The sequence below is a fragment of the Larus michahellis genome, chromosome 4 (assembly GCF_964199755.1).
Source record: "Larus michahellis chromosome 4, bLarMic1.1, whole genome shotgun sequence".
In the NCBI taxonomy this organism is placed as follows: Eukaryota; Metazoa; Chordata; class Aves; order Charadriiformes; family Laridae; genus Larus; species Larus michahellis.
Genome location: NC_133899.1, coordinates 1,880,457 through 1,891,268, shown reverse-complemented (window position 1 = coordinate 1,891,268; position 10,812 = coordinate 1,880,457). Strand labels below are relative to the sequence as shown.

The window sequence follows — 10,812 nt, the reverse complement described above, 5'->3', positions numbered from 1 at the left end:
TGTGTCCGCAGGACCTCTGTCCCCTCCAGAAGCCCCCATGGGTCCAGGCTCTGCGCAGGGGCCCCAGCCATTCCTCAGCCCTGCCGAAATCCAGCCGATCAGCACACGGGCCGCGGCACTGCAGGGGCAGAGCTGCACCTCCATGATACCACGGACACCCGCCATGGCACCAGAGCACGCCGTGGTGATGCTGCAGGGGGATGCGGTGACACCAGAGGCAGGCTGCGACGCCACCGGGGGACCTCTTCCCCGCGGCGAGAAAAGCCCCGCCCCCAAGTAGGCGGTTTGGGGCCAATTCCCCATAAAACGGGTGCGGGGGGGAACGTTCGTGCCCGGAACGTTCGGGCGCGGCGCCGCGTTTCCGCCGGAGCCCGTTCGCGGGCGGACCGGTCCCCCGGTGCGCGGCGCCGCCGCCGCCAGGTGAGGCCCCGCCGGGGCTGCGGGAGGTGGCAGCGGGGCGGGGGGGCCCGGAGCGGGCCCGGCTTGTCCCATGAGGCGGGGCGAGCCGTGGGACGGTGCCCTTGGGCCCGGCTCCCCTTCCCTGAGGGGGTGGGGGAGCGTCGCGATTAACGGTGGCTTTAATTAACATGTAATAAACATGCCCTCCCGTCGGGCTGCGCGGGAGCGGCGAGACTGGGCTGTGAGTCCGGGCCGGCCCCTGGGGTTCACACCGGCCTTTGGCCCCTGGGCGGGACACGAGGGGACACCGGTGCTGTCGGCCTGTGGCCGCGCTGGGCCGGGCCTGGCCCTGTGTAACCTGGGAGCCACAGGGCGAGGGGTTTTGCTGCTGCTGCTCTGCGAGCTGGTGTGAGTAGGGTGAGGGGCGGGGAGCGGGAGGGTGGAAATCGTTGCGGGGGAGGGGAGGAAGAGAAATAAAATCGTTCCTTCTCAGGAGAGACGTCCGTAGTGGTTCAGGCTGGTGGCTTCCAGCCCCACCGTGCTTTGCAGTGGTTTTGTGGCGCCAGGAGCTGCCGTGAGCTCCCTAGCTGCATCCTTTAGCCATTGGAGTCTGGGGGGGTCAAACCTTCTCTTTCAAGGCAGCAAGCACCTGCTGCACAGCCGCCATCCGCCCAAGGCCCCCGGTGACAGGTTTACACTCTGACAGGGAGGGTTCGTGTCACCAGTTATCCCCGAGCAACAGGCAGGTAAAGGAAAACAGCCCCTGGCATTACATTGCCCTGTCCCGAGTGTAAGTCTGCACACACCCAGTCAACGTGAGTTCTCTGAAGCCCATAAATGCACAGGCCTGGCTAAAGGTGCTGCTGTTTATTACTCCATTAAATCTGGACTGGTGCTGTGGTAAAAAGGGGATAATGTAATTTTTGGAAGTGGCTGTTCTGAAGCAGCAGCTAACACCTGCTCCGGAGCTGTATGAGGAACAGCGAGGATGCCAAGTGCACTTAGCTGCGCTGGCCTGCAGCACGGCATGATCCTGGCAAATGGTTGCTTCCAATTAATGCTCCTCTCAACGTCTGGGGCATTAACGTCTCGCCAGTGAGCTGGCCTTGGGCACAGGTTAGGGGGAGGTGATTTGGTTTAGGTTAGGTGTGGTGTTGTCTCTTTATTTTATATTTTAGTCTCTACGGAGAAATGGAAAGATGTCATGTGAGCTTCGTCACAACCTGTTTTGTTTATTTCCATTCTATATGGTATGTGTCGTGAGTGCATATGGTTATCACGCTCTGGGTTTAAAGCCTCTCCCCTCCCAGATGTTTCCGCACTAAATCACAAGTTTCTTTTGCAGAAGCAGAAATTGAGGTCAATATGCAAAAGAAAATATGTGCAAAGCCAATGTCTGGCTGGAGAAATGCTCTGAAGGTGGATGGGAGAGACTGCAGGGCTCACAGCTATGTCTATGCAAAAATAAACACTTGCCACTGTCAGCAGCTGCTGCCTCTGGATGTGTCTGAGCAGCCTGAGCTGGGTTGAGCTGTGCTCAGCTCGGAGTAGCTGCCAGTTGTCTGGATCCTCTTTGTTTCAGCTCCTCCCCATGGTGGGACGCTGAGCTGGGAAGCTGTTTGAGTTAAGCTGCTCCACTGATAGGTATTTATAAAAAAAAAAAAAGTTTAAAAAAAAATAAAAAAATCAAATCATTATTGCCAGCATCAAGGAAACATTGAGTACACTCTTACAGAGCGAGAAGTTGCCATCCTTTGGTTATCTCCTCTTGTCATAGTATCTCTCTGGGGATACTTCGGTGTTGGTGTTTAATAGCAGCCATTAGACCACGCAGAAAAGCCCATTTTCTTCACAGCCACAGCCCTGTTCTTTCCTCTCTGCTCCCCTGTTGGCGTCGGTGATGGTCTCTCTATGGAGAGGGTGCTTGTTCTTGCTGAGTTTCCAGCCAGAGCTCCAGGCTCTGTGCAGGGTGTGTGTGTCAGGGTTCTTCTGAGGCGTCTCCTCAGTCCTCTCAATTTATTGCTTCTTCCACTCATCTCTGGTGCAGCAGCGGTCTCCCCTGCAAAGTGTTCCCGTAGTCCCATCTCCTCATTATATTCTTACGGGATTTTGCACTGTGCGTTAACTTTTTCCCTGATGCTTCTGTGAGATGTTCCAAGCAGCGTCCAACACTATTACACAGACCTTTCCTTTTGAAAGGGAGGATGAAAAGAGGGGTAAAGAGCAAACTTCAGGGACTTCTTACCAGTTACCACAAAAGCTTTTTTGCTAACGTCTCCCGTGAGCGGATAGGTTGATGTCATCGTGCTGTCTAAGCACAGAAGGCAGAATACGTGACTGGGATACAGCTCGCGATCTTCTTGTAAAGCCTTTAATGGTGCTGGTACGCCGCCCTGTTCTCTTTTGGAGATTTTCCCTGTTGAAATGCCTCTGTGCATCATGTCACCACTGTGGCCGGGCGGCCGGCGTAATGCTTGGGCTGGGCTCAGATCAAGCTCTGGCTGCCCGGGTGAAGCCTGGTGCCGCGTCTGAGCTTGTCCCGATGCAGGTTGGTACTTTCAGAATGAACAATCCCACAGGTCAGCGTGTGCAGGGCTGCGCTCCCCTGCTGCTGTTTGCTGGGAAAACCAGCTGCTCGGCGCGGGCAGGGCTCCTGCTGCCTGTGGCGGTTTGGGAGCTGTTAACCACTTGGTCTGTCACGTAAGAAAGCTTTTCAGCCGAAGCGGTGTTTGTGATGGATGACCCGTCAGGGGGGAGGGTTGGGGCACTTTCCTGTACTTAGGTGTGCTGTTGCTCGAATGAAGGCTCATGCAGGAAACAGTCCTCCGCTCGGCTGAACCTTAGGAGGCTTGGATTTCATGTCTGGCTCCGTGCTGCCTAACTTGAAGCACAGAGCAAGGCAGCGGTTTACCAAAGCGGTGGAAACTGAAATTGAGAGCTAGGTACTTTTGTCTTTAATTTCTTTAAATGCTGGTCCCACTGAGTAAGAGTAGCACGTCAAGTAGCCACTACTTAGGTCCTAATGTTGCTGATCGATGAAAACTATTTCATAATTTAAGTTAGACTGGTTTTTAGGGATGTGGAAGCTGCGTAGGGAAGGGTCTCTGTCTTCTGTTCCATCCGGGCAGGGCCTAGCGCACTGGGGATGCAGCAGTCTGAAGCATAAACATTAATAATACAGTGGATATTATTCAAATGAAGGCTACCACTTTTCCTTTGTGGGAATAAACCCTTGGGTAATCACTGCACATACTTATCTGTTCCTATAATTGCTTTCTGCAGAATCACTTCAGAACAGGCGGTGCTGGCAGGATGCTGGTCTCCCTGCTCTTCCCTCAAGCGAGCCGGCCCCTTCGATGCCTCGTCCAGGACTTGCACCGTTGCAGATGGGGGTTGCACAGACAGAAGAGGTCTGTCTGTCCCCGCAGGGGTCTGCAAACCACTCGGGCAGCCTACAACAGTGCCATTACCCCTGTCTTCACTAGGGCTTTGGCTTTCGGTGATAAAATCGCTATCGTTGACCAAAACGGTGAGCACACTTACAGGGACCTTCTCAGCCAGAGTCTACACTTGTCCCAGGAGATCTGTAGAGCTTTGGAGTGCTCCAGCAGGGACTTGAAGGAAGAGAGGATCTCATTTTTGTGTCCCAATGATGCCTCCTATGTGGTGGCCCAGTGGGCTTCCTGGATGAGCGGGGGCATAGCGGTGCCCCTTTACAAGAAACACCCGGTGCAGGAACTGGAGTATGTGATTCAGGATTCGCAGAGTGCTCTAGTCATCGCAGCAGAGGAATACGTGGGGAAAATAGCCCCTAGTGCTGAGAAGCTGGGAGTCCCTGTTCTCCCCCTTCTTAGGTCTCATACTGATGGATCCATGAGTCACGCAGCACTGGAAGACAGTCCCTTGACAACCTGCTCCTCATGGAAAGACAGAGGAGCCATGATAATCTACACCAGTGGGACGACAGGAAGACCGAAAGGTGTCCTCAGCACCCATGAGAACGTGCAAGCCGTGGTGAGTGCTGCTTTCCCTCTGCAAAGCTTGTGCCAAGTGACAGAGGTCTTGGCCTTCGGAGGTGATTTGGGGTTGCAAACCCCAAAGCACAACACGCCTTACCACAGCTGAATTCCTGCACAGAGCTGTGAGGCTGTATCTTGAAAGTCCTCAACACTTTTAAGGTGAACACGCAGAGTGTTTGAGGCTCTAAACCTTGTCCTTTTGGTGTTGCTGTGCTGGAACTGCAGACAGGGGCAGATGGACTCTTCTCCATGCTTTCCTGGAAAGCAGAAGGGATGAGACTTGTTGTGAAAAGACTGCTTTCTTTGCAGTTTGCTTTTCTTCACTGTGACTAGGAAAGAATCTTTACCCTTAATTGGAATATAATTTAGCCCAGCCTAGTACAGTACTGTGTGAAGTCTGTGCATTATTCAGCTATATATCCCCAAGGCAAAAAATCCATTAGCTCTCTGAGCCAAAAGGAATTAAAAGTTTGAATGAGCCTGCTGACTACCTCACCAGTTGCTTATCACTGCCTGCAACTGATAGACTCATGCCATTAGGGAAAAAGGGCAGGGAATACATCGTGCCTTACGGATGCCGCCGAGAGCTTACGTTGTGCTGGGTGCTCAGATACGGCAGTGTCGGGAGTGGTATGAAAGCCTTGATGGATAGAGCCAGGGCTTGGCTATATTGGGCAAAGAATCTGTTCCCTTACAAATATGCTGATCATTTGGGAGGTGGCCTGAGCAGTCACCATCTTTTGTGCTGTCTCGCAGACAAGCCTAAAATGTGCTCCCTGCCCTGTGGAAGAGGGTTGTGAATGACATGACTGAATTCCACCGTTCAAATGCTTTTCTTATTTTTAGATGGCTGGAAATAAGCTTTCCAGTTGCTAACACTGGGCCCTGAAGGGTATTGTTCACCCAGAAGCCTGAGGTCTAACAAACACTTTAGATAGTATTCCTTTCATAACGATATTTTAGAAGCTTGATATACTAATATATTTTTACTAACATAAAACGTATTTTCTGTTCATCAGACAGTGATTTTCTGCTCCTATGGACTGTTCCTTACAGGTACTAGAAGCCCAATGTCATCGGTGTCCAAACTATGTCAACAGAGTTCTGGGAAAATTAGGTTTTTGATTACTATTTCTGCCAACTCTGCCTGTGCAGCACCAGGCTAATAATCTTGTAAGTCCTACTTAAAGACATTGTTGACTATTTCTTTCTCAGTAGCGCGGAAGGACTTCGCTGATGTATACGAAGACACATACTGATGAGATGCAGGAGGTGTTCCTTTTGTATTCTACTGGTGTGGGAATTTTGCTTGTGCTGACCCTAAAGGAAAGAATTCTGTGCCCAGGCATTGTTCCGGGAGGTCTGGCATTTCTGACACCGGCTGTGCCCAGGAGATCTGGGGCCTGGATACTCCAGGCTTTCCAAGCAGTGAGGGTCTCTCTTCCTTCCCTAATGCTGGGTTGTGTGTTTTCTTCTGCAGACCACAGGGCTGGTTGAAAAATGGGAGTGGAAGAAGGAGGATGTTATTCTGCACGTGCTGCCTTTACATCATGTCCACGGGGTGATCAATAAGCTCCTCTGTCCTCTCTGGGTGGGAGCGACATGCATCATGTTACCCGAATTCAGCGCACAGATGGTAAGCCTGGAGGGATTGCGCGTTGTCTTTGAAATTCAGCAGCAAGACCCCATGCGTTGTAATTAGAGCAACTTTAGAAATAATTTCTTAAAGATTTCCAGCCTCTTTAGCCACTGGCTGCATGCGGTTCACAAACTGTCCGTTAAAAAACGCTTTCAGTTGGACGCTCAGTCTGGGGTAAACGTGCTCTTCTGGAGGCTACAACTTGTTTAAGCGTGACGTACGTAACCGTAACGCAACACTGCCCCTCCTCGTGATGTTGAGGGTCTCTGACTGGAGGTGTGCCCTTCAAATACCCACTAAGAGGATCTGTGCCCAGAATAAGGGTTGTTAATTTTCTAGTACTAGGAAAGGTGGAAATACTGCATTTTTTTTCTTGCGTGTTAGCGGTGTGCTGCTTGAAGCTATGCTGCTTGTTGGATACTTCATTTTTAGTAGCTTGCGTTTTCCCTTCCAATCCTATGTCCTTGGTGTTTTGTGTTACATTACGTGAGAGAACACAAGCTTTAGAGTTTTTTGCAGCCCAGGTAAGAGAAATCCTGGTACTCATCACTTGCATGAAAACACCGCTCTTTCTCTGCGGAGAAACAAGTGTTAACAGATCTATTGGTTTAGACTCAGCGATATGAGAGAGCGTTTGCAAATTGAGAGCTTCTTGCAGGAAAGGTGTCAGGAGGGAAACCTTGGATGCAGTAGAGACACGCTTATAATGTTGTGTTCTAGCCGAGGCAGGAAACGCTGGTCCCAGTGCTCTGCTTCTCGTTTGTTCCTTGCTGCGGTGGCAGGCAGCTGACCTAAAGAAAGGAAGAAAAGGGACTAGAAACAGGGCAACCAAGAGTAAGGTGGAACAGTTTCTACAGTTACCGGCCCCTGGGATGCAGCAGCGTTCATCTACGTCTCCTAGTGTCGTCCGTGGTGAGAGACGTTGGAGTCTGCAGTGTCACTGTTAAGGGAGCAATTGGGTTTGCAGGTGCTGGTGCCACCTCGTAGCAAAAAGGAAACGTGTGTTGTCAGTACAAACTCCCTGGGAAAGTGAAAAGAGCCTGTCAAGCCTGTGCTTTGTAACAGAACAGGCTGCTTTACCTGTTCGTATTTATTTACATACTGGGTGGCCTAGTCACACTGAAAGGACAAAGTACAAAGGTGTGGGATACACCCAGAAGCCTTTGACTGTGCTGCTGTCAGGCAAGGGTGAGTCTGGGCTCTGACCTGAGCAACAGCAGGACTCTGTGATTCTTCATTGCTTATTTCTGCTTCTCTGAGAAGCAACCACAGAAAATGCACACTTCCTTTCTTGTTTCAAGATGGCCCTGACACCTGAACACCCAGTTGTTGCCTGAGCACTGGTCCTTCGGGGGCGTGGGGGGGGAAATTCCCAGAATCCTGGAGGGGCAGCTCCGCATTTGCGTGTCCAGAGTAAATAGGTCGGATGCTGTCATAGAGGAAGGCAGGAAGGTTCCCTGGCAGAGCCAGTGCTCCTCCGTGGCCACTGCCAGATTGTCTCCTGTCGTGTTTAGGGTGTCACCCCAAAAGCTCAGGGTGCAGTAGGGACACATGCCCCACCAAAGCTGGAGCTTGGAGAGTGTCCAGTCCTGGTGATGTGTCAGAAGAGTGTGCTGGCAGCCTGGAAGCAAAGCCAAGCCCTCTGGAGGGCGCGTTTCTCCACGTCCTGTGCCACCGGTGATTGATTGTCCCTTATACCCTTGTGTTTTTCTCTGCTCTCTCCCGACATCTGCAAATCAATGAGCTGACGTTGAAGGATGGGTTCAGGTGCCGGGGAGTGGGATACCCCGTCTGCCTTCTCTGATCAAAGCTCTCCCCGAGACTTGACAACCAAGGGCAAGCGGGGACAGTGCTGGAGGGCGTCCGCTTGACCCTGGAAGTTGAACTTGGGCAGGGAGGTCAGCGCGGCAAGTGTGCCTGCCGCAGCGAGAGCCGTTCCGAGGGCTCTCAGGTGCATTCGGGCTCTGAAGGATGTCACTTGCTTTTCTCTTTTTTTTTTTTTTTTTATTCCCTTTATTTTTCCGAGGGCCTCCCCTGGGAGCTGGAAGTGGTTTGATCGACACTACAAAGAAAGCACATGAGGGTAAATAAGGCTTTCTTGTGGAGTTTAATGCAAGCTGCCTTTCAGTTCCAGTCTATTTTCACCAGCTGTTTACAAAATGCCCTTTGCTACTGAAATCAGCTTTTAGAAAAGCAGCAGAGTTTCAGTGGAGGATTTTGCAAAAGGAGCCTGAGTTTTGCTGCGTGATTTTTTTTTTTTTTTTCTTCGCTGCACCTTGAGAAAGCAGCCAATTATAGTGTGATATAAAGAAACTCGAATGGCAGCTAAAACACTTGACAGGCTGATCAAAACAAGGCTAGGAACTTACTCTCAACCTGCTGCAGACATATTTACCCTTGAGTGATACTGGCAAGGGTTCAAGAGAAACCGCAGCAGCATGCCCAATGTGTGTTTGGTTTCTAATCACTAACACTTCATTATACAAAATAAATACTTTATTATTACAGTGTTTATTAAATTACATAATTTGCGGCGTGCCTTATAGTCGAGGATACAGATGCCAGTCTGGTTTCGGTGGTGGTAATAATACTCTTTTTTTTTTTTTTTTTTTTTTTTTCTTAGTTAGAAGGCGTTTCAAGCCCCGGACCAAGGCTTGCTTGTTGTTCCCTGCAGTGCAGTGTTAGGAGGTGGCATCTTTCAGACCCATCCGTCTGCTTTTGGTAGCTGTCCAAGGAAAGGTTAAAAATCAAGATTGTGGAGTAACCCCAGTGTCCTGACCGACATCCACTCTCTTACTAAAACAGCACCTGATGTCCACGGCTGCATGCAAGCTATTGCTGAGGCCACAAGGGCTCATTAAAGTGTATTGAGACACCTCAAGCGTGAAAGTTGCTGCATAAAATCAGATTCTTTTTATTAAATGAGGACATCCATTACTTTGCACTAGCTACTGTACATGTTATAATTCACTTTATAGCACCATCTGTTAAGACTGTCTTGCTTAAGCTTTTTGTAGCATCTTTTTATTGTAAGTTATTAAAAAATATGGCTGCATCTATTAATCATTTATTAATAAAGGGTTTATAAATGGACCCTTAATTTGCAGCGTTACAGTCCACTTGTACATGATGTGCTAAGTCCTCTGGTGCGTGTACTCCTTGCGGTGAGGCGTGTCTCCACGGGGAGCCCTTCTCGGGCCGCTGCCTGCGTTCCTGCCTGGAGACGGTGGGAGCGGATCCCAGCGCTCCCGGGTATGCTTCTGGTGCTTGGGAATGACAGCTCTGACTGTGGGGGGAGATGTTTCAGCGCCGCTGTGGGCATGCGGACCGGGAGCGGGCAGGAGAACAGCAGTGAGCCTGATTGTGCATTCCTCCCAGCAGCTGTGTGGGGCAAGGGTGGCTCTGATATTGTTATTTATTTATATTTTTTTTTTCAAGGGTGAGAACTGGGAGGGCAGAAACCTCCTTTGGAGCCAGAGCAAGCTGCAGCCTAAGCATCCCGATACGATCCTCCCATTATAACTTGCTTCCAAGCTGAGTTTACTTCTCCAGCTGCACTGCTCCTGGTTGCAGGCAGCCAGCGTTTCTCAGCTGCTTCTGAACCTGTTTGAAATGCCTGCCTCTTCTCTTACGCGGGAGTAGAAATTTTAAGGGTGCTGGGTTCATATAGTTTTTGCGGAAATTGCTCAGCAGTGGGTGGAGAAGAGATACTGTTAATGCCTCTGCTTAATGAAGGAGTGCAGCGTGAGCCGCCTTCTACTGGGCATCAGAGAAAGCCCATGGGCAAGTGTTTTTTGGAGCAGTTTGCACCAAGCAGGCATTAGAGCGTGCATTCCCCAGCGATTCCTTCTCTCTATGTCCCTTCCTCACATCGATTCAGTAACGGCTGCTAAGGCTGAGCACACCCTGTGGGGTGACTGTTCCTCGATGGAAAATGTCAGTGAGTCCAGAGAGACGGACCCAGGGGAAGCCAGGCGTCCTCCATGCTGGTGCTCTTGCCATGACAGTCACACATTGACGGCCCCATTCTGAACTGGGACTTGGCTGTTCTGGGCACGCTGGGGACAGGAGCCTTTTGGAGCAAGTCGTGAGGTCAGTGTCTGCTTCACAGGATCCTCTGCTGAGGTGTTTGTCGAGTGTGGATCCACTCTGAGTTTGGGTGATGGGAATGGCTTGTCTTTGCCTTGGACCATCTCTGATCTCTCCTTCAGGGAAAGATGGGAAAGATGTTCTAATAGCAAAAGGCTCCCTGTCAGTGCTTCACGTTGATAAACATGAGATCGGATCCCAGGAGGTCTTTCAGTCTTAAGTGCAGGAGGGGAAACAAAAGTATTCAAAAACGTAAAGGAAAAAGCTTGCTCTGAGTGAGGGGGGAAGCTTATGGAAATCTCAACTCCCCGTGACCTAGTTGCGGCGTGCGCTGCCCACTTGGCTCTGCTGGGCAGGTTTGGAGCTGTGGTGTGCTGCCTGCAGAATGACAACACTGTCTGTGCCCTGCAACCGCTTCCGTGATAAATGCACCGAGATGCAGATTTATTGCCCTAAAGTTCCAAAAGGAGCCGTTGTTTTGGTGCCAGCGTTACTGCATGTCTGACTTAAGCTGCCTCCAAGGATCAAGCCCTCTAAAAATCATACCCGGTTTTACAATGTCACACGCAAAGCCATCAAAATTGTTAATTTCATTTGGACTGTTCGTTCTAGGCGTTTGTCCTGATGGGAATGATGAGTGCCCAAAGCGAGTGTGTGATTTGGGAC

General features: G+C 50.6%; 1 protein-coding gene across 6 annotated transcripts in view; it reads left to right on the top strand.

The window, feature by feature from the left end:
* Positions 1 to 303: 303 nt before the first annotated feature.
* The window catches only part of ACSF3 (acyl-CoA synthetase family member 3), a 70,434-nt gene continuing 59,925 nt past the window's right edge, over positions 304 to 10,812 (top strand). For 2 of the 6 annotated variants that reach the window (XM_074582679.1, XM_074582681.1), the window contains exons 1-3: positions 331 to 420; positions 3,682 to 4,413; positions 5,899 to 6,054. In XM_074582679.1, the coding sequence (XP_074438780.1) occupies positions 3,712 to 4,413; positions 5,899 to 6,054 (858 nt within the window). In that variant the 5' untranslated portion in view covers positions 331 to 420; positions 3,682 to 3,711. Of the gene's footprint in view, positions 421 to 449; positions 806 to 3,681; positions 4,414 to 5,898; positions 6,055 to 10,812 lie in introns of those variants that run through there. The other 4 variants (XM_074582678.1, XM_074582680.1, XM_074582676.1 and 1 more) reach the window with 4 other exon arrangements.